Source organism: Stegodyphus dumicola, chromosome 5 (genome assembly GCF_044657685.1).
Source record: "Stegodyphus dumicola isolate Sdum_Otavi_A_Nest chromosome 5, ASM4465768v1".
NCBI classification, from domain to species: domain Eukaryota; kingdom Metazoa; phylum Arthropoda; class Arachnida; order Araneae; family Eresidae; genus Stegodyphus; species Stegodyphus dumicola.
In genome coordinates this window covers 171,718,112-171,742,732 of record NC_140772.1, presented here as the reverse complement: position 1 = coordinate 171,742,732, position 24,621 = coordinate 171,718,112, and the positions used below count along the sequence as shown (strand labels likewise).

The 24,621-nt window shown below is 31.7% G+C and overlaps 1 protein-coding gene across 1 annotated transcript in view; it reads left to right on the top strand.

The window, feature by feature from the left end:
- The window catches only part of LOC118187032 (uncharacterized), a 121,506-nt gene extending 97,523 nt beyond the window's left edge, over positions 1-23,983 (top strand). The window contains exon 8 of the mRNA XM_035357216.2: positions 18,431-23,983. Coding sequence (XP_035213107.2) covers positions 18,431-23,635 — 5,205 coding nt within the window. The 3' untranslated portion in view covers positions 23,636-23,983. The remainder of the gene's footprint in view (positions 1-18,430) is intronic.
- Positions 23,984-24,621: the final 638 nt, after the last annotated feature.

Here is a 24,621-nt window from a genome sequence, read left to right as displayed (position 1 = left end):
AACCTCAAAATATGTTGTCGGAATCTGGTGGAATGCTATATGCAAAGAGAAATGGGGGAAATTATAAGAGTGTTGATGAGAAGACTAACAAAAGAATGTACTGATATAAAAGCTCACCAAATTTCACAATAACAACTAGTTAGTCCTTGGATGGGCTCGATAACATTGTTTTTAGATCTTGTACATGCTTTATTTGTCTTTGATCATCATCATCATCTACATACGTTCATAAAAACTGTTGACATTATGCATGCCAAGAATTTGCTTAGTTCTACAACTTATGGTTTTGGCATTCTTAACAAAATGACCATTCAGAGCAATTGAATATAAACATGAAATTGCACATTTCTGGTATATTTATTCTGTATGTACAGTGCCAAATTAGAAAATGCTGTGGAAATAAAATGTGGAAAAGCAGTAAAACACACTACTAACGTAAAGTATGAGAATACAAAAATATCACTTATTAGAACTTGATCAATGGAAAACTAAAAAACCACTTTTCTCTCTGTGGAGGCACTGCAGTGATACTTAATAGCAAATTATTGTAATTTATAAATTTTATTTTGTCCACTATGCATTATTTTATGAATAAATTTTCATACATACTTGATACTAAATTATAAGTAATAGTGCCAGCATTACTTACTTGTATTTTAAATTTCTTTTTGAATCTCATTATATAATGCTGATAAAAGTATTGTATGCAAATATATTATGGGTTAATTTTGATGGTAAGAAAAAGTTCTAAATTTAAAATACTAAGCAACTGCTTATTAAAAAAATTTAATGTATTCTTGATTTTATTTCAATTTATGAAAAAGCTATTATACTAGTAAGAGGGAAAATCCTGGCCTGAGTCTTAGGAGATTTGAAATTAATGTGCTGGTTCAATACCGTGTTGCAAATTTTGAGAATTTTCATGATTGGATGTGGTATGGAATTACAGAAATGTCAAAAAAATTCTTTTAGTTCTTGGTAATTATGTTACATATGCTCTAAATTTAGACTATGAAAAACTTTATGATTAATAGAGCAGCTGAAGAATGCAGAAATAAAAATGTTTTAAGTTAGTGTGCCTCAGACAGTGGATGAATATCATTTTAGATATATTTGAAGTAATAAATCATTTTAAGCACCTGAAGAAATAAAATCATAGGTGAAACCAGGCATTATAAACTTATTGCAAATAAATGTGGCAGGCATTAATCTTAAAATCATTCAGAACTGTAAAGTGATTTTCAAAATTCAGTGAAGATAACACCAGAAAGATTTCAAGATTAATAGAGGAATTAAGGACTTCATGATGTCAGTAGTAACATTGACTGTCTCAGTTAATACTGAATATGAACAAGTTACTTAATAAGATGTTGGGTAATTTATTGATTTGTAGTCATTTATTGTAGAAAATGTTAGCACATTACCTTGAATTTCTTTATTCATGCAGTTAATAGGGCCTAGTTAAGTATACATTACATATGCTTAGAAAAAACTCTATGTTACAATTATATGCAAGTTTACTACATGTAAAATATAAATATTTAAAATTTTAAATGTTGTTTGAATATTGTTAATTTACGTTAATAGAACTTTTGTCAAAGGACATTTTGGGCAACAGATTCCGATACAGGTCATTCATTGGCCGTGTCTGTACTCAAGGAAAGGAAAGGAAACTTTTTTAAATGCCTAATTTCCCTTATTTCATGTATAATTCATTTCAAAGCTCTTTTAAAGGATGGTCATTCAGCTTCCCTCCCCCCTATAATTTCTTCTAAAATCATGTTTTGATAATCGTGGCAGCAACAAAATTTTACTAGCATATTATGTTCTCTTAACTCAAATCAACTGTATTTTATTATTCTATTTTATATATCTTTATTATATCTAATCAAAATTTATTTTACTTAAATACAATTTTATTAATTTGTTTAACATTATTTAATAATTTAAGTACTGATTATTAATTTTGCTTGACATTTGTCCTATGCAGATAGTAAGATTTGCAACTTCTGCTGAAATATATGTTTAGGTTATTTTTATTTATTTATTATATTCCTCATTTGAGGAAAAGAAAATTATGTGAAATTTTTTCCCTCTGATAGTAATATATTTCAGTAGTAGTGATCACTGTGTGTACCCATCTGTATAGGTCATGTGCACTTTGATGTCAAAAAGTTTTAGTTTTGAAATTAAGTAAATATGTTCATCAGAATTTCTTAAATTGTATGGTAATCAATATTTTTGTAAGAATAAAGAATTTAAGGCCATAATAATTTTAGGCTAACATCTTGTTCGTATCAAGTGCAAACAGATGGATACACAGATCATAAGAAATTTGTATGAAACGTAATCCTCTCCAGTTTTTCAGGTGAGTGGTTTGTTTGTTTATATTGATATATATTAAAAAACATGCTATTGTAAACCTCTTTGGTGCTTAGTTTTTGGCAAAGTAAGGATTAGTTTCACCATGTTCTTTCAGATATGTTTAATTAAATATCATATTAATAACTCATATGTTTTTCTAGTCTGCTTAATGCAGTTTTAAAAGAAAACATCAAAGTTTTAAACATTTTTATTTCAATATTATAGACACATTGTGTTTGTCTTTTAATATTACATGCTGTGCTGGCAAAAAAATTTAAGTCTTTCTTTGACGCATAATAAAAATCAAATACTTAAAACTTTTTCCTTCTCCCATTATATGTTGGCTTTTGGTTAGGCACTGAAATTTGTTTTTCCCATTGGTATGAGACATATACGTACACATAAACTATTAAAATGAAACCGATGTAAATAGGCTTTCAAAACTATTAAATAGTTTTGAGAGCCTATTTACATCGGTTTCATTTTAATAGTTTATGTGTACGTATATGTCTCATAACTATTAAATAGTTTTGAAAGCCTAAACTAAATAGCCTAACTAAAATAGTTTTAAAATATTCATGTCCGATGTAAATAGGCTTTCAAAAGTAAAACTAAACTGAATTTTAACTAAACTGTTTAACAATAATTTAACTTAATTAAATAATAATTTGTATATGTATATATATATATACACACGTATATGTGTGTATACAATATATAACTACTACATAGACAACTATGTATATACGAGGGGTGATCCAAAAAAAAGTTTATAAGGCAAATGAAAAAGTATTTATTAACAATAGAAACAAGATACAAATGGGAATCAAGAGACACATCTGGCCTTCACTTTTCCACATAGTCGCCAAACCTGTTCAGGCATTTGTCAGAACGTTCGACCAACTTGTTTATCCCTTCTTGGTAGTAATCAGGACCCTGCTGATTGAGCCATTTCTCGGCAGCTGTTTTCACTGCATTGTCTGAGGTGAACCGTGTTGCGGATAAGTATCACTTCAACGCCGGAAAAATGAAATAGTCACTTGGAGCCAAATCGGGGCTGTATGCGAGATGATTCTAGACCTCCCACTTGAACCTTTGCAGCAATTCCTGAGTCTGGCAAGCTGTTTGGGGCCTGGCATTGACATGCAGAAGAATGACGCCTTTGCTCAGTAATCCGGGTTGTTTGCGTCGGATGTCTACGCAATTTCGTTAAGGTGGTACAATAACAATCGGGCCTTAATGGTATGGCCATGCTCCAAATACTTGATTAGGATAACACCAGTCGTATCCCAGAAAATGGTTGCCATCACTTTACCGACAGCGGGTGTGACCTTAAACTTCTTCCTCGTCAGTGATCCAGCGTGTTTCCACTCCATCATGGCTCTTTTGGATGTGGGGGTGACGTGATGAAGCTATGTTTCATTACCGGTAACGATGTGATGAGTGAAGTGTTAGCCGTCTGAAAGGTATCGCTGAAAAAATGTGAGGCTGCACATCATTCGAGTGACCTTCCGCTCCGCGGACAACGCACGTGGAACCCAGAAGGCACAAACTTTGGAATATCGCAACTCATCGGTTACGATATGCTGAACGTTACCATAACTCAGGTGCAACTCTGAGGCAATCTCACGCACGGTTTCTCGTTGATCCCTTTGGATGATTTCTTCAACACGTGCCATGTTGATATCCGTCCTTGAAGAACTTGGACGGCCGCTCGCTTCCATATTGCATTTTTCCACATGCTCCCTGCCCGCTTGATAAGAACAACACCATTTCGCTACCTGTTGTTTACTCATTGCTTTGTCCCCATATACCTCAACGATTTGTCTGTGAATTTCGGATGCGGCCTCATTCTTGGCCCATAAGAATCGAATTACGGCTTGCACCTCTATGCGAGACCATTTTTTCTGGACTCCGTGCCATTACTGTCGTTCTTAAGTGTCTGCGTACTGATGCTACTTACTCGTAGAACTGCTGTAAGACAACTAGCGCCATATGTCAACCACCCTGGGTGGAAATATTCGCTCCACAATTATTACGTTTCAAATGCTTCTGCTTGTAAACTTTTTTTTTTTTTTTTTTTTTTTGGATCAACATACGTATATGTAAGCTATAATAAAATATGATAGCTGCACTAAGAAATAATTAGCAACCTCAAAATTGACTATTCTAAATTTAATGTTCTTCCCTGAAGTTCATCTTTTCTCCCAAATATGAGATCTTTCTGAAATCATATGACACTTCACAATGCTGCTTGAGAAGAGAACTAAAACCTAAAGTTAACCAATATATAGATATTGTTTAGTTGCCTTTTCTTTAATCTTTGCTGTATGCTAGAAGAACAGTAACTGCTCAGTAAAGTAAGAATTTTTGTAATACACACATACAAGCATAAACAAATAGATAATTAGAAAAGACAATAAAGATTCAAGAATTCTTGCTAAACCATGACAATAAAACATATAGATTTAATATTAACCCTCCAAACGTTACGGGTTTAGCCCTGATATTTCAAAGTTCCTCAAAATGTCATGAATAAGTGGTATTTTCATGATTTTAATTAAAATTGACTCTCTCATTTTGTACCTTGATTCCTTTTCTTCCAATATACATTCAAACCAAAATCAGATACATTAAAAACTAGCAGAAATTTTCATGTATAGTGAATATAGAAGGCAGGCTTCTATGCGGAATTTTCCGGCCGTAACGCTGAGAGGGTTAATAAATCATTAAAATAATTCATGTACTTGTTGTTTGTTTTAATATTAAGTATAATTAAATTTGTCTAATTTGAGAATTGTTGCATATTTTTCGGTGCTATTATGATATCACAAAATTCTAGTTCATTAAAAATATTAGGAATAGGAGACTGGAATCCACAAAGCTTGAAAAATTCCAAAACTAGAATCATAGTTCCTCCCCCCCTTTTTAATCCTATCTGAACATTTTAATTCAAATTTTTGGAGTGAGCATGGATCTCAAATACATCTTACAGTACCCTTGAATATTAAAAAAAAAAAATAATTGTTATTCATTTTTTAGAGCGAGATATAATTGATTGTTTTGTATGTTAAAGTGTTAACTCTTGAATTAATCCTCTCTACTATATACTTCTGGGAAAATGTGGAAATTTAAACTGTTACTAAAATATAATTTGTCAAATTACATTTAGAAAGTAACCGCAAGATTCAGGAATTTTAATTTATTGAACTTCAGGTGTATTCTTTTAAAAAAATAAAACTATATTGTTAAATGAATGCTATGTAAGATACAATCAATTCCACTTTATTAGGACTCGCTGGAATAAACATTTTGGTCCGATTAAATGAACTAATGATAAGTTCTGAAATAAAATATGTAATACATAAAATTAATACCTATTTGTTTATTTATTTATTTAATGCTTTTTTAAACTAAAATCCAGAGAATTTGTAAACTGTGCAAAAAGATAATGCATACATAATTAATTTTGCAATTTAAAATTCCAATTCTGTAAGAATGTATCAAAAGTAATCTCTTTTTTGCTTCTGAAATTTTGCAGTCCTGCAAAATCAGTATATCTATCCAATGCTGTTGTAAGGCTTTCTTCGTTACAAAAAAACACTGTAACCTAGCTATAATTTTTTTACCTCATAATTAGTCATATGCACAATAAGTCATTATCCTCATAATCACTTTTTTCAGCCTCCAGCCCCTTTTTTGTTTCTTTGAATTTTATGATTCATTAATTTAATGACTTAATTGCATGTTCGAAGTTTTCAATGTAACATGACAAATCATCATATGTTATTGAAAATTCTTCATTAATCATGATGAGAACTTACAGTATACTTTCATTTTGCCAACTGCTAAAAGTTAAGCAGTTTTGTATTGTGCTGCTTTTTACTGCTCATCAACTGACAGTGACAAACTGTGTTGTTTACAAAATGGAAATTTTTGCCCTGTTTTCTGTGGCTGTTGATGAGCTTGTTTCTAGGTTTTCGTCAACAGGTGCCTATATATAATTAGCCTATTTCCCTTGATACAGTGATACTTTAAATTTTTTATTACCTTTGTGCGCTTTGGTTGTACTAAAGCTATTTTATTAGTAGGAAGAAATTCCAGTTATATGTATGTGTATGTGTGTCATAATTCAGTGTAGATGACTTGGGAATTTAAAAAAAAAAAATTGATGCATAAGTAAATGTGGACAATGGAGAAGAAAGCTTTCTGCCATAGCTATTGAAATGAACGCATAATTTTATATTTGCAATACAGCAAGCCTTGATACCATAAACAGATAAATGTCAATGACTCTTGAATAGTGCTCCTATAAATGACACACAGCATCATTTATGAGAGAACTATTCAAGAGGTTCTAGGCAGTTATGTATAAAAGCTTCCATTCTTTGTAAAGGCAACTGGCCTTTTACGTTTAAAAAAAAATTAAACTTCACTCCATTAAATGTAGAAAAAGAGTTAATTAAAAATAGTAATTATATGTGAAAAAATTATTTTTATGAAGTCGGAGCCTTCAAAATTTATATTTACTTCATTCTTAAAATAATTCAAAATATTACTTCAAGGGTATTTAAATAATCAAGTAGAAATATATTAGTCATGTTAATAACCTTCCCTAAATAAAAACTTAAATTATTTAATTTATTAAACCAAATTAATGAAATTTTAATTTATAATGCCATAAAACTTTTGTCTTATATTTCCATAAAATAGTGCAGCCTTTTTTTTTTTTTTTTTCCTTTAATTCAGTATAGTATGAATAACATCAGTACATACTTACTTCATTTAAGTGAAAGATAAAAGTAATACAGTCAAAAGTCTTTAATCCGGACCTCAAAGCTACAAACTTTCTGCACATGCCTAAACGCATAATGCGTCTACGCATGCGCATAATACCTTTACGCTTGTGCATAATACCTTTACGCATGCACATTTAACGTATAACGGATGGTATAAGCTAAGCTAAAATTATTTAGTTATCTATTTCAGTTAATGTTGCAGATTGCGTTGTTCCATAATCTTCTAATTAGATCCGGCTTATTATTTTTTTGCAGACTGTTAGGGCAATTTTATAAAAGTAGGCTTGAACTTTAGATTATGTCAAAAAGAATTTCCGATTCTGGAGCTCCCAAAGGATCTACAAAACGAAAGCATGTTTCGATGTCCATCAAACAAAAAGTGGAATTGCTGCAAAAAATGGATAAAGGAATATCCTTTGTTTCTCTAACCATTCCGAAATCTGTTTATCAATTTCATGCTGCTCTGCCGGGGGGAAGGACGTCGCGGCGCGCAATGAACTGGAAGTTGATCTGTCAGCACTATCCTTATCTTCAGGGCAAATGTTTTTATTTTATTTGGCTTATAATTCCTTACTAAATGTAATATTTCATCTCGATGTACTCCGTCTTTGATATGATTTAAATCAAATTCCTCTTCATTATAAATGCAGTCAAAAATCGTTAATTCGGACACCCATAATCCGCAATGATCTATAATCCGGACCTCAAAGCTACAAACTTTCTGCGCATGCGTCGCGTTGATGCATGTGCATAGGCGTTTACACATGCGCGTAACACCTATATGGCTGCGAATATGCATGTGTGCAAGTGCATAATGCGTTTACGCGTGTGCATTTAATGTATAACGGACAGTATAAGTTAAGCTAAAATTATCTAATTATCTATTTCAGTTAATGTTGCAGATTGCGTTGTTCCTTAATCTTCGAATTGGATCCAGCTTATTATTTTTGCAGACTGTTAGGGCAATTTTATAAAAGTAAGCTTAAACTTTCGATTATATCAAATAGAATTTCCGATATATATTTATTAATATGTAAAGGATCTACAAAGTGATAGTATGTTTTGAAATCCGAAATCTGTTTATCAATTTCACGCTGCTATGCGGCAGGGGGGAGAAACGCCGCTGCGCGCAATGAATTGGAAGTTAATTTGTCAGCACTATCCTTATCTTCAGAGCAGATGTTTTTATTTTATTTGGCTTATAATTCCTTACTAAATGTAATATTTCATCTCGATGTACTCCGTCTTTGATATGATTTAAATAGAGTTCCTCGTCATTATAATTCGCTTCTGATAGTGAAGAAAGTGACAGAGAGTTTATTGAAAACGAAAACATTTCGATTGACAAATTAGTGGGTATTCTCGACACAGCAGTTATAGGACTTGAACAGCGGAACTTTGTAACTAAACAAGAAATTATGTCTGTTTAATAGAATTAAAGAGAAAGTATTGTCACATGAAATGAAGCAACTTAAACAACTCACATTGAAAGAAATGTTTAATAAAGTAAACAAATAAATATTAAGCTTTTTCATTTTGTAAATTTTGATACCCTTTAGATCATAATTGTTCTTTATTTCATAAATTACGGTTTCATATTTTTAATTTTATAATTTCTGCATGCCATCTTACCAGATTTAAACTGATGATCTATAATCCGGAATCGCCGAAGTCCTGACGAGTCCGGATTAACGACTCTTGACTGTATCATGAATACACATCAAATAGTTTTCTCGTTGCTGTTTTCTAATTTCGACTATGCGTAATGTATGCTTTACGCATGCACACATTGAAAGAAATGTTTAATGAAGTAAACAAATATTGAGATTTTTTTTTTTTTTTTTTTTTTTTTTGTTGTAAATTTTGATACTCTTTAGATCATAATTGCTCTTTATTTCATAAATTACAGTTTCATATTTTTTATTTTATAATTTCTGCATGCCATCTTACCAGATTTAAACTGATGATCTATAATCCGGAATCGCTGAAGTCCCGACGAGTCCGGATTAAAGACTTTTGACTGTAGTACACTATTAGCAAAATAATGAAATTTAAGTGTACTCTCAAATTTATAAATGCAAAGCCTTTTAATAGAACCATTGAATTATTAAGCTTTCATTCTATCAGCGATTTTATTTTATTTTTAATTTATATATATATATAGTCAAAAGTCGTTAATTCGGACACCCATAATCCGGAATGATCTATAATCCGGACTCCAAAGCTACAAACTTTCTGCGCATGCCTCGGGCTGACACATGCACGTAAGACCTTTACGGCTGCGAATATGCGTGTGCGCATGCTCATAATACGTGTACGCATGCACGTTTAATGTATAAGGCACGGTATAAACTAAGCTAAAATTATCCAATTCAGTTAATGTTGCAGATTGCGTTGTTCATTAATCTTCGAATTGGATTCGGCTTTTAATTTTTGGCAGACTGTTAGAGAAATTTTATAAAAGTAAGCTTGAACTTTCGATTATGTCAAATAGAATTTCTGATATATATTTACTAATATGTAAAGGATCTAGAAAGCGAAAGTATGTTTCGAAGTCCATTAAACAAAAAGTGTAATTGCTGCAAAAAATGGATAAAGGCATAATCCTTTGTTTATCTAACCTTTCCGATATCTGTTTATCAATTTCACGCTGAACTGCGGCGGGGCGGGGGCGGCGCACAATGAATTGGAAGTTGATGTGTCAGCAGTATTCTTATCTTCAGGGCAGATGTTTTTATTTTATTTGGCTTATAATTGCATACTAAATGTAGTATTTCATCTCGATGTACTCCGTCTTTGATATGATTTAAATCAAATTCCTCCTCATTATAATTCACTTCAGATAGTGAAGAAGGTGACAGAGGTTATTGAAAACGAAAAAATTTCGATTGACAAATTAGTCGGTATTCTCGACACAGCAATTATAGGACTTCAACAGCGGAGCTTTGTAACTGAAGAAGAAATTATGTCTGTTTATAGAATGAAAGAGAAAGTATTATCACATAAAACGAAGCAACTTAACTTACATTGAAAAAAATGTTTAATAAAGTAAACAAATAAATATTAAGGTTTTTTTGTAAATTTTGATACCCTTTAGATCATAATTGTTCTTTATTTCATAAATTACGGTTTCATATTTTTAATTTTATAATTTCTGCATGCCATCTTACCAGATTTAAACTGATGATCTTCAATCCGGAAAAATTAATAATCCAGAATCGCTGAAGTCCTGACGAGTCCGGATTAACAACTTTTGACTGTATATGTATATATTGTTCCCCCCCTCCAAAACAGCAAAATCAAAGTAAATTTTTTAACAAAAGTACTTCATGGGCACTTTAATATAAAATGTGTTCATTTAAGCATTGAAACTTGACCTCTAGAAAAATTAAATCACTGATTATTTACTTAGTGATTTTTTTTTTTTTTTTTTTCTTATTTATAAAATTGAAAATGTGGTCAAATAAATTTTCCATTAAGATCTGAATCAGCAGGTAACCATCCTGTTGACTAATCTAAATTGTTATAATATGGTAATATGGTGTACATGACTTGAAGATTAGAAAACAGGTGCACAGATAAATGGATAACACAACAGAGAAGAAAAGCTTTTAGGCATGGCCGCCGATTTGAACACATTTTGCTTTTGTTGTAAACTTTAATTAAAAAAATATGAGTTACAATGTTTGGAAAAACTGTAAAATGGATGTTTGGTTTTGTTTTTTATCCCTACATTTTTCAGCGAGCTTCTTGATTTGAAGTAAACATTTCAATGCATTTTCAGAGGAAGGTTCATCTGAATAAATGCTTTCAGAGTTTTTATATAGTCAATTATGGCTGGATCATTAGGACGCTTAACCTTTTAACTGTCATGCCTAAAATAATCTCGGACACATCACTGGTATTCCAAAATGTCACACCCGAATATTACTCGAGTTTTTTTTTTTTTTTTTTTTTTTTTTTTTAGTGCATCATATTGTTATGCCCGAATATATATCGTGAGAAGTTTATTTCGGCTTCACTTCAACAGATGGCAGCATTTGACTGAAGGTTTCAAAGGATAGAGGTTAAAGTTCAAAGTGGGCGGCCATTTTTTTTATTTTTTGACTTTAAGGTAAACATTTCATTTTTGGAATAAAAAAAATTGACAATTTATGCACCCAAATCATCAAAATAACTTGACAGTTAAAAGGTTAACAGTCTCTGCATTCCCTTCTGAAGGTTTCTTCATTTTCATCTTCTTGTATAGTTTTTATTATGTCATCGCCGTTCTGTTTTCCAGACTTCCAAGTCTTCATTTATCCTTACATAATCAGAAAAAGTAACATTATCACATTTAAATTGTTTGAATTCAGGAAAAGGTGTATCAATTTCATTTCATTCTTCGATATGGTTGTTCTGTTCGACATGCATGAATTTAGCATGACGAAAGCAGTTACTAATTGTGCTTTCTTCAACAGCATTCCATGTGGCTTCTATACTGTTTATACCTTTTAGCAGTGTAATGTCATAGTTTTCACTGCAATCTAAAGAAAATATGATTTGTTGTAAGAGTCTCTTAAGATTCTGAATTATTACTTGAACCATTGGTTGTACCTTTGCAGTTGTGTTTGGTGGCAAATATTCAACCTTTATGGAACTCAATTCTGGAAGGTTATTGTTTGTGGCAGGTTGCATTATCCACAAATAAAAGAATTTTATGCCTTTCCATTGAAAATTGTTATGTAGTCCTTTTAACCTTTAAGAGATGGGGCAGTTTGGAAAGGTTTCACTTAAAAAGACGGGAAATCCAAATGCATTTCCACCCCCTTTTAGCTGCCATTGTAAAGGGAAACTAGTACTCTTTTGCAACTTTTCCTGTAGGTCGCCTTTGTTAATTTTTAGGTAAGAGACTAGGGAATAATATAAAAGAATTTGTTCTCTTTTCTGCTGTTTCTTTTCCCTAAACTAGGGAAACATATGATGGTGAGATTTCGTAGCTAAATAATTGTCATATGTTGGAATATTAACTTTTCACATTGCGTCATAATGAAAATATGCCTTAGCAGCAAATGCTGGCCTATAATCAGTTTGTAGTTTATTCAGTTTTTATTTGTTTCCAAACTGAATTTAGTTTAGGATTACATGTTCTAATTAACATTTTTAATTTATACTCGGAAATGATGTTTATTTATTTGTTTCATGTATAAATCGACAGTTCACTTTTATTTGTTTCCAAGCATTGTGTAATAGCTTATATTTATATATCAAGCAAATCCTGTTGTATTTTTCATATATTGATTCAGTTTAATTTATTGATTTTTCCCCCCATTGTATCGTAAGTTATTTCATCTTTCAACTACATTATTGTTCATTGTTCTTTATTGTAATAAAAGCTTTTTTTATCCTTTAGTGTTTTTTTTTTTATTTTATTATTTTCCTTTAATTTAAAAACATATTTTATTTATTATATTTTCATTGCATTTTGCATGTTTCAAACAGCAGTATTAAATACAATAAAAAGGGGAAATATAAAGAAAAAAATATATTTTTAATGACGCTGAAAAGTTGGTGAAATTAATACTAATGTAAACTTGCTAAGATTACTCTGCTGAGGGAAACAAAAGGGAATTTTGTTGTCCCCCATGTCATCTCGCGTAAGTGGCAAGGGACGTTATTCAGACAATGACTATCTCCACACCCTGAAGGATGGGGCGAGGGAAATTAGCTGGCTGATATTTCAGCCACAGCCGTCTTTTTGAGACACTGCAGCTCTGGCCGATTCTTAGGCCACCCATCTTTTAAAGGTTAATCAGTTATTGAAGATGTCTCATGTCATCCGTGTGTGAAAATAAAATTTCTCACACCACACAGTTTATCAGCATGGACACTATCGTAACATTAATCGCGGTTGCAGAGCTGCACGGGCATAAAAACACCCATCAAACAGGTTTTCCTCCTCTCTTTCCTGACTTCGGCTCGCTCGAGTATGCGAGGCTGCGTGCTTACATATCTCACACTCATGGAATGATGTTTCTTTTTTGATGGAAAAGGAGTGAAACTGCCTGAAAATGATTAGATTGAAAACTAATCTGTCTTGATGTCGTGCTAATATTTAACCCATCCTCAAGTAAATTATTAATGTGTGTTTCATGTCAAGAAATTGCTGCCATTTGTCATCAGCTCGCCTCCTCGTGGTAGTTAACTTTTGATGAACAGAAGAATGTGTGTAAAAGAAATATCTATATGTCATGTGTGTAAACCTCCATCTGCAATGTGTGTGATTAACGTAAAAATATTTCTAGTAAGCAAAGTGCACGATGTCAGCAGATTTGAATTTTGCTTTCGATCTTCACTAAACGGCACTGCCTATCCATATTCGTGTTCTTCTGTCTCTTGTGTTCTCATATTCCGTTTTTGTCTGCTATTTTATCGAGTTAAATATTTAATGCAGATTAAATATTAATAATTAATTCGATAAAGGGAGATTAAGCAAACAAGTTGTTCTCTGAAGTCCTTTTGACATGTTTATGGGTAAGTGAAGTATTTTATCACTCTTTCAACGCAATGTACTAGATATATCGATTTCAGGCCAGCAAATATTGGGCACATGTAAATTGATTTGATACTTGTAGGTATCTAGTTAAATAGGGATTGTCACACACAACACCACACTGTGCTTTTGTATTGAATACATAATCAACTGGCAGCGTTCCAGTTGCGTTAAAACACGATGGATTCTTGGACTTTCCATTCATCCATATTAGCACTAACTAAAGCTGTAATCCTCTGTTTACTGCTTTTACCTCTTATGCAAGCATCCCCTTTAAAATGTAATGTCTTGTTTGGCAAGAGTTAATTTTAAAAAATGCTGTTTTGTCTGCATTAAAATATCTTTTGGCTAGTAAGTAGAAAACAACTGTGGCAGTTTCCTACCCAAATTAGTGCATATGTCTTTATTTACATCAGAGCTTTGGCCACATACAGTTTGATAAGAAATATTGTGCCTTGACTTAAATCGAGAAAGCCATCCATCACTGTAAATCGAGAAAGCCATCCATCACTGTAAATCGAGAAAGCCATCCATCACTGCATTTAAAATCTTCAATACCCATTTGACTTGCCAATTCATCAGTCTTTGTCTGCAATAGGTGTCCATTTAGTGGAAAATTTCGAGATCTAGTCTCCTAGAATCATAGCAGTACAGCTTTCGCTATATCTTCTTGGGATGCATTTCTCATGAGTTTCCTTCCTCTTGCAAATTTAGATTTTGCTCATGAATCTAAAATTGATTTTTTGTTTTACATTCTTTACTTTCTTTAAAATTTCTACCTGTGCCTCTTAAGTTAGTTTTGTACTTTCCTGAATTTTTACACTTTCACACCACACTCTGAGGAAGAAAAACTAAAGCACATTGACTTGTCTGCACTGCAGGTATAACCACATAATTCTGTAGAATCTGTCGAAAAGACTTATTTTTTCGGAAATTCTAAGAAAATTTATAGCAAATAAACAAGTTATTCTTCCCGTACGCTAATACATTCATAAAGCTTTCTGGCTGAATCCTAGGAAACAAGTTAGGCTAGGGAGCTGTGTTCGTTAAGTAATGATAAGAAGTGGACAGTAGGACAATAGCCACTAACATTTAGTGAAAATGCAATAGTCTAGGAATGCAAGCATGTGCCTCTTTACGCAGAAAAAAAATAACATGTGATTTTGACATACAGAGTAATAAAGTGCATAATTTCCCCGTTTTTTTTTTTTTTTTTTTTTTTTTTTTTTCCCAAATTTTTAGTTTGAATTAACTGAAGTGATAAAAATTTAGTTTGAATTAATGATGTATTTTTAACATTAATTCCAATAAAAGTTCTGGGGGCTTTTGGATTAGTTTGAAATAACCGAATTTTAATTAATGAATATCCATTGTATACTGATTATCTAATGAGGGTGCGCAGTGCAGTCATCAAGATGCAATTCCCAGAATTTTTCAGAAGTCATTTCTGCATCATTATTCGTTAACTCTTGTGTTTTTAACCCCTTAAAGTATCGGTATTTTTTAAGACAATTAATGATTTTTGATTCAGTACCTGACATATTAGCACAGCGTAACAGTAATGAAACCTGTTGTCCTTTTATATTGTGACATTGCACTATGAATCACATTGCACAGTGTATGTCTGATGTACTATGACATTACATATTTTGATGTAGCAATAATAGAGGTTGATTTCATTAGCATTATGAATATCATCTGAATACAAATTCTCTAAAGTGTTAGGATTTAGTTTTTTCTCATTGTTTAGCTCTTACCCAATCCCTGGTGCACTGTTACTCCATCCTCTTTTTAAAATTTGATATTAAAACCAGAAGAGATTTTAGCAATCTCTTCTGGTTTTAGTCTCAATTCTGGATCACTGTTATGCATGCCTTGCCCACGAACTATAGAAATGTCAAATAACTTCATAAAAGGAAATGGAATAAATTAATTGCTTGCTTTTTGGGACATAGAGTAATTTTAGTTTACCATATTTCATGTATATATATATATACAGTACAAAGTCTGTTATCCGGACTCGTTGGGACTTCGGCGATTCCAGATTAGGGGTTTTTCCGGAATATAGACCATTAATTTAAATCTGGTAAGATGGCATGCAGAAATTATACAATTAAAAATATGAAACCGTAATTTATGAAATAAAGAGCAATTATGATTTAAAGGGTATCAAAATTTACAAAAAAAAAGCTTAATATATATTTGTTTACTTTATTAAACATTTCTTTCAATGTAAGTTGTTTAAGTTGCTTTGTTTTGTGTGCTAATACGTTCTCTTTAATTCTCTCTTCTATAAACAGACATCATTTCTTGTTCAGTTACAAAGTTCCACTGTTCAAATCTTGTAATTGCTGTGTCGAGAATACTAACTTCTCAATTTAAATTTTTTCATTTTCAATAACCTCTCTGTCACTTTCTTCACTATCGGAAGCCGCGCATGTGTAAACGCTTTACTGGCTTTACGCACATGCGTAGTGGGCACGCACATTAAATGCGCATGCGTAAGTTTGTGGCTTACGTTTTACTGGCTTTATGCTGCGTAAGTTTATGGCTTTGAGGCCCGCATTACAGACTTTTTACTGTATATGTTGTTTGAGTAAAAGCCGTGCTATGGCCATCTGTCATATATAGTAATGGTAGACTCTTAAAGCAGATGCACACATACTTGCCAAATGCATGGTAATAGATAACTAATTTGCAGTGCATCAGTGTTGCCAAATATTAGTATATGTACAGTCAGACCTGTATCTAAAGCCTTACATTATATTTTTGTAGCAGCCAGATTATAGCAGTGTAATATCTTAACTCTTTTGTATCGAGAGAGGACCAAAACTCTTTTCTTCAAACATTGAAAACACTCATGTACATGAATTTTTCTTGGAATGATTTTCTTTCCCCCATGATAATAATAACCTAGTTAAGTAAACCTACTTAAGTAAAGTGGCAATAACAACAATAACTTCGTTCTTGGACGCTTTCACTCTGCTTGGGACAGGATTGCAACTTTAGGCATCAATAACTGAATGTTGACAAAGGAAAAAGAAGGTGCATTAAAATAGCAGAACTACTTTTAGTCGCTTCAAAAGAATAATTGGCATGTCATTTAACAACTCGTGAAAGCAATGCAGTAATGCGATTGGGGGAAAGCACTAAATAGGAAATGATTCAGGCGTTTGTGCGACTTGCCAATGTCTGAATGGCCAATCATTTTGTGCGACTTCGATGCAAAAGAGTTAAAAGAATGTGTTGTAAAATAATAATAATAATGTGATGCCGGAAATGGAATTCTCAATTTTCAGTTATATTATTGAGCAGAATTCAATTAATCACTAAATAATCATTATGTTTTCTTAAACAAAAGTATTAAAATATTTTATTATCATCAACCACATCTAATTTTCCTAAGTTCACTAATGAATAAAAATTTTAGAGTGATTTAACTTTAGGTCATTAAACAAACTTTAGAAGGTAATTTGCTTTTTCGCATTTATACATTTGAATCCCTATGATTACGAAATTAAATCGGATTTTTCAATTGAAATGAATTAGATCATGGCAGAGCACTCAAGGGCTATACTCTTAAGGCAAGGGAGCATTTGTCAGGGGTTTTCCCTGAGTGGCTGCCTTGTATTCATGTTACACGTTAAAGTGAGGGGGGAAAAGCAAAATCACAAATATTCCCATGCAGTCAGCCCATTTTCAGGATTTGAACCTAGATTGAACTACCAGTATTCTGCGGTTTTATTGCTCAGCTGTTAGTGGGCCACGTATAAAGCTGAATGTATGCTGCAGAAACACTTTTGCGAACTTTAGTTTCTGCTCATAGAATGAAGGTGATAATTATTGTTGGAAATTGAACTTGTTATTTAATATCAACACTGAGGAATTAAATTATATCAGTTGTTAAGGTTTATATTTCTATGTCATCTTAAATAGTGGCCGTAACTATATCATATAGAAACGTAATAAACATTTCTTATTTTTTCACATCATGTATATATGCGGAGCCCCACTTGTGGCCAAAAGGTAAAATCTCTGAATGCTGGTAGTTCGATCTTGGGTTTGAATCCCGACAAATTGGCTGACTGCATGAGTACTTTTGTGGTGTTTCCAATGTGTAAAGTAGATATGAGCCAGTTTCCCTGAGAAAATTCCTAGTTGAAGCCAACCCTCACCTTAAGCGGATAGCCATTGTGTGATTTTTTTCATAATCAAATAAACCAAACCATTGTGATCATTAATAAAAATCTGATTTCAAGAGTAATAATAATGTGGAGGATCACTTAGTGCTTACCAAATTATTGCTGTTTAAAAGTTCAAAATAAAGATGATATAAAAAAAGGCAAAACAGAGGGTAGCAGTGATATGTCAGAAAATCAAATTCTATACTAATTGAAAATCCTGGATAATGGTAGTAATTTTTAATAAACTTTAAATTGTGTAAAACAGGTTAAAGTATTTAGATGATGCTTCAGGAAATAATGAGATTGTAGATTTATTTGAAATTGAAATTAATATAGAAAATAAGTGATTGACCAAACTGTGATTCATACTGATTGAAAAATTTGTAAGCTATTAAGTCTCCAGTGCCTTAAGTATTTATTTTAATTTAAAATATAATTAATTTTGCCTAAGAATGTTTATTATAGTTGCTTTTTATTAAATATTTTAAATTATAATGCATGGTTTATTTTTAAGAAAGTACTGAGATTTATTTTTTTCTCTCCTTTGTTAGGTTAATAGCAATATGTTTCTGCCGTCGTCTGATGCTGAGAAACACAAGATTGCAGAAGGGGCAAATTCATCAATTTTTTCAATTAACAACACTCAAAGAGTATGCCAGTATTGTTCAATATCTTGTCCATCTGCTATGTTTAAATGGCACATTATAAATTTCCACAAAACAGAGTTATTAAAAGAAAATAAATATGGTCATTCAAAAGAACGAATATCTCTTGATTTATCACCCAGTCCAGATATCATGTGCATGTCCAATTCTTTTTCTGGAATTCCTGAAGAAACATTAAATGCTTTGCATCAAAATAATGATGGACCTTCTTTAAATAAAACAGATTTTAAATTTAAAGAAAATGAAGAAATAAATGATGATAATATGTTTACTATGTGCATGAATTTAATTAATAGTGAGAAAGAATTCAGTAAACTTGTGCAAAATGTGGATTGTTTAGAGCAAATTGATAATTGTTCTTTGCCCTTAATTTCTGATGCTAATGATGATTCTTATAATTTTCCAAATCTGCAAAATTTTACTGATTTAGTAAAAAAGGAAGATATACCACAATATATGCTACAAAATCTTCCAGCATATGTTGAAGATAGCATATTAGAAAATATAACTCCTAATACTGATCAATTCAATAATGAAAGTTTTGAAAAGTCAAGTGAAGTGGTTAAGGCCTATAAAGATTTTGATAGAATTTTAGGTTTTATTGCAGATAATCAGAAGTTGGAAAAACCAGTGTTAAAAGAATGTTCCTTTGACAAAAGTGTAACTGTAGAAGGTAATGCACCTGCTAACCATGTTGGTGATTTACATCCTTTTATACCTAATTCATTATCCAAATCATCCACATTCATTACACTTACTGACGTCAAAAAGAGTGTAGTTACAGCAGTACAGCAGCCAAACTTAGTTAGCACATCTGAATCAAATAGCTTACATTTGATTGCATCATCAGAAAATAATCTAGGATTGCCTTTTCAGTCTTCTTATCTTGCTGATAGTGACAAAAATTACAGTGACTGTGACAATATTCCAAGCTCTGTATCAGAGGGAAATGATCTTGATTTGCATGTATCTCTTGCTGTAAAAAGCATTATGGCTGCTAATCAGGGAAAGGAAGCAAAAGCAGAACCATCATTTAGTAATAGTGGAGGTAATATTTCTTTAACTGAGGGGAAAAGTTCTATAAAAAAGCCTACTAAAAAGTGTGAATATTGTAAAAAAACACTTACAGCAGTGTACATTAAAAGACATATCCTTAAGATGCATCGTGAAAAATTTCCAATTGGGGAAGCCGCAACTCTAAATTCAGTTTCTGGTAAATCTAATAAACCTTTAGTAGCACAAGGGTTCAAGCAAACATATCCATTGCTATCAGCAGTTTTGGAACAAAATGCAGATACAAGTACATGCTTATCCGTTTCTGATGCATTAAAAACAGATGAAACATTTGCTGTTGACCGAGAATCTGTTAACGATAAAGATAAATTTATAGAAGATTCACATTTAAAGTTTGATTTCAATGTGCCTTCATCTCCTGCTAAAGATGATAAGCATTTCTTGCATTTACAAGGAAATACAGCCAGTAAGCTAACACCATCAGAATTAGCTATATTGATGCAATGCCACACAATCTCTCCAGATAATTTCAAAGTGAAAGACCCAGATTCTTCAGGAAAGCCCAGATGTTGCATATGTTTTCGGAAATACACCTCGCTATCTGCTTTAAATCGACATATGAAGGCTGTACATTTCAATAAATGTGCTGGAAAAGGCACACTGAAAGTGAGTAAGCCATCTGAAATACTTGAAGGTTCTATACAAGCAAAATCGGTTGTTAATCTTGATAAATCTGTACAAGACTTGTTTCCGGTAATACCTGTGCAGAATAACAGTAGTGTAGCAGTTTATCAGAGCAGTGACAAAGAACAAATAGCCAGACAAAAAACTCCCTTTAAACAAAGTATCTTTCTACTATCTAAAATGCTTCCTGATATAAGCCAACAAAACAATTCTGCTAATGAACACAAGCTGTCTGCTTCTTCTTCTTTGCCAGTGATTGAAGATTTAAATTCTAGTATCACAAATCCTGTTTCCAAACAAGGAGCTAATGCTGAAATTTCTGTAGATATAATGAAACCTGAGAAAGAGAAAAGAAGTATTCATGATAAACCAGAAAATGATTATCAAAGTACTATAGACTTCATGGATATAAATAATGAGAATTATCAAAACTTTTCAGAGACTATAAATTCCAGTTTGAAGTTCAATCCAAAATTTAATTATGAAAAAGAAGCTATGCATTTAGACCAATTAAGTAATTCATACCAAATTAATGCAAATCAAAATATTTGTCAGAGTAACATACAGCAAAACTTGGATTATTTACCAGTCAAAGATGAATGCACATACTCTGGATGTTTGAACGAATGTGATAAAACAGAATTTCCTGAATTAAATAGTAAAATGGGCTGTGGCTTGCATGGTTTGAAGGATTCTGTTTCAAGCTTTAAAGATATGAACTTAACATGTGCGTCTACAAATTTGTCTCAAGAAATTAATCAAAATGAATGCGAAGCTATTACACCAGTATTTGTCCCAACTGCTTGTAATGAATTGCCAAATGTTCAGAAAGAAACTACATTATCTTGTGAAGATGTACCATCTGACAAACAAGAAGTGTTTGCTTCTCAGAGTGTTATGGAAAATCATTCTGAATTTAATGTAAAGCATGCGAGTTCTACAAATTCATGTGCAGATGAAATTACTCCTGTTTCAGAAATTATTTCTAATGTTTCAAAATGTTTTTTTGCTCCTAACTCTTTATCTGATGATGACCACAAAACATTTGAGGAAGAAAATTCTTTAAAACTTGTCATTAGTGACAAAAGTTCTGCATCTAAACATAAAAGTAAAGTTTTAGTAAAAGTATTTGAGCAAAATTCATTAAGTTCTGCTGATTGTGAAGAATCATGTACTAAGGATGTATATGATGAGAATTCATTGAAACTTGTTAGTGAGCCAGAAGATGAGTGTTTTGCTCATAGTAAATCTTTTAAGAATTCTGATACTTTTCCTGTACCTGAAGGAAATCGTTCTGTCAAGAATTTAGAAAAGCATAATGAAACAGAGTACTCCAAAGCTGAGAACTATTCCAACATACATAAAGAAATTTTTAATTCAGTAATGCAAGCATCTACAACAACTGAAAATGATAATTTCAAATCAGTTCATAATACATCTGCTACTAATGAAAATAATTCTGAATTATATATGTCATCTGATGAACAAAGAAAACATAGCTCTTCATTGAAAAGATCTTTTTTTGAATCTAGTGTAGAATCTGATAATGCTCATCGAAAAAGAACATTTACAGCTAAATTGCGTTCAAAAAATCGTTCCAAAGAATGTAGATTGTGCCATGAGAAGTTGAGTTCTATGGAAGCACTTTCTATGCATTTAAAGCACATGCACAGTATTCCAGTTCTGAAAAAACAAAAGTCTTTTTCAGGAAAAAGGACTTCCATCAAAAACATGGATAAATTATCACCTCCTAACTTACTGTATTCAAACTGTGATTCTGATTCAAATTCAGTTTCACTTGATAGTCTTCACCCACAAGCTGCTTTAGTAAATAGCTGGTCTGATAATGATTCTGCAGATGAAAAGAAAGTGCATGTTTCTAACAAAGATCCTTTATATGAGTATGCTGCTCTAAAATCTTCGAATAATTTTGAAATTGATGTAGAAAAGACTATCAATCAAAATAATTCTAATATTAGTCATTTTGAAATATTACATAGCTCTCTTTACTCTCAAAAATTTGGAGAAGGAGGACTTGGACGCAGAATTCGGCGACATTCATTCTCAGATATCAAAACTTGTCAAAAATTATACACTTCTGATGTAAATTTAAAATATCTGTTTAGTCCTACGGATTTGAAATGTAAAATTAAAGAGAATTCAGTATCAAATGAAACTGATTATCAGAAGTTTGAGAATAATAAAAGTTGTGGATCTTTTTCTTTCTGTAGTTCTGGTGATAATACCTCATATCTCTGTGATTCAATGTCAAACATACATTCAAGACAATATAATATGCCAAATTCTCTTGAAAAATGTGGTGTCTGTAAAAAGAAAATTGAGGATGTTGAAAAATCGTTTAAACGCATAAGTTCCAATTTTAAATCTTCAGAAAATCTCAGTGTTTCTGCTCCTCTTCAAACTGAAGAATTAGAAGGCGGATATGTTAAAAATGTAAATTGCTTTCCTTATCGTAGGCATTCATTTAGTTCTTCCAGCAACACAAAATTTTTCTTCCCTAGTCTTGCCTCTTCTGAAGTTTATGGCCGAAATAAAACTATTCAGAAATCACATACTTCTGATAATTTAAATAAGAATAAAAGAAAAATATTCTTGCAATGTGAGAATGCACCTTCTAATCGAGGATATTGCCCTACATCCTCAAAAATATTTAGTAAATCTGATTTTAAATCTAGTGTTAAAATTTCTCGTGCCATCAATTCATCTGTATCTCGCAAAAGAAGAATTTTGAGAAAGCTCAGTTACAGAAAGAAATCTAGGCAAAAAAATAATTCTTTGGTGTTGAAAAATAAAACTCGAAAGTGCAATAATTCTTTTATTTTGACATTCAAGAAATCAGCTGATATAACAAAGTTTCTAAAAACACATAAACAACCTACTGTGCAGTTGACTCGCCTAAGCAATGCTGATATCTTAAGAATAACTATACAAGAAAAGTGTTGCAACCAGGGATCATCCGAAGATAGCTCAAACTCTGCATTGGGTAGGTTAGATAATATTCGTGGAGAGGAAGTTGACAGTTTTCTCATGATTCATCCAAAAAGTAAACCTCAGATTGATGAAAGCGACATAAGTAATCTTAGCAATAATTGCAAAGTGGATTCTTCAAGTGTTTTATGTTCAGATATCAGTTCATCATGTCTTTCAAATACTGAGAGTGTTTCTGTGTCTGAATCATTCGAAGTAAAAAAGGAAATTAATGTGTCTGTTGCCTTCCAAGAGTTGTGTAATTTTCCTTTGAAAAATGAATGTCAAGAAATTCAACAAAATGAAAAATGTTCAATCGGAAATTCTCCAAATGAACTGCAATCAGATTGTGTAAATTTGCTTAATAGACAGTGTTATGTATTACTGAAAAGGGTACGATATTGAAGTAGACCTTTTATTGAGAGTAAATGTTTTTGAAATATAATTTTTTATTATTGTCTTATAAATTGAACTATTCAATTGCAATGTGACTGAGCTTAGACTTTAAAGCTGTAAATAATGAAACAGCGATGTATCAGATTTTGAGGTACAATACTGTTTCGTGTAAAGCAATTTGTACAGTGAATTAATATTTTACTTGTATTTTTTTACGCACAAGAATAAGTTTCTTTGAAATGAGTGTTGACTCAATTTTGCAAGATTTTTCCTTCTTAAACATGAAATTATGTCCACCTAAACAATTAATGAAAGAAATTTGTTCAAAATGTATATAATAAAATACTGTATATAAAATGTTGCTGTTTGTTTTGTATTTTCAGAGAAGTATTCTCTTTTAAAAATGTTTACTTCTTAAATATTTTATTTAGTTATGGGCATGTTTAAAATAAAAATAGTATTAATTTACTTTCATCTACAAGATGCAGGTTTTGGAATATTTGCATGTTATATATTTTCATTTTTATCTTTTATCACATTAAATACATAAAGTTAAAAACATACACATTAAAAACTGTTGACTCCAGAATTTATTTTTGTGCTTTAATGTATTCATATCTCAGTAGTATGTTACATGTTTCATATTTTACTTGATGTTAGATTGCAATTTTTTTGTAAATAAATTAAATATATTCTTTTGCTTTGTTATACAGATTGCCTTATTAGCTCAGATTCAATAAATTTTTCTCATTTTTATATGCGTCTAAAAGAATCTAAAAATCTCTTTTTTTTTTTTTCCCTCTCTTAGTCAGTCTAAAAGGGCAATTTGCCCAAAAGGACTATTAATTTCATTTTGGCATTTTGCATTGATTCACTACAAGCATTGTTTCACTTTTCAAATTGTTGCCACCAAATATTATCGCCCTGTATTATATTTAAAGAAATTAAATAATGAGGAATCTGCATAAATGTATGTATGTTTCTTGCATTGTGAT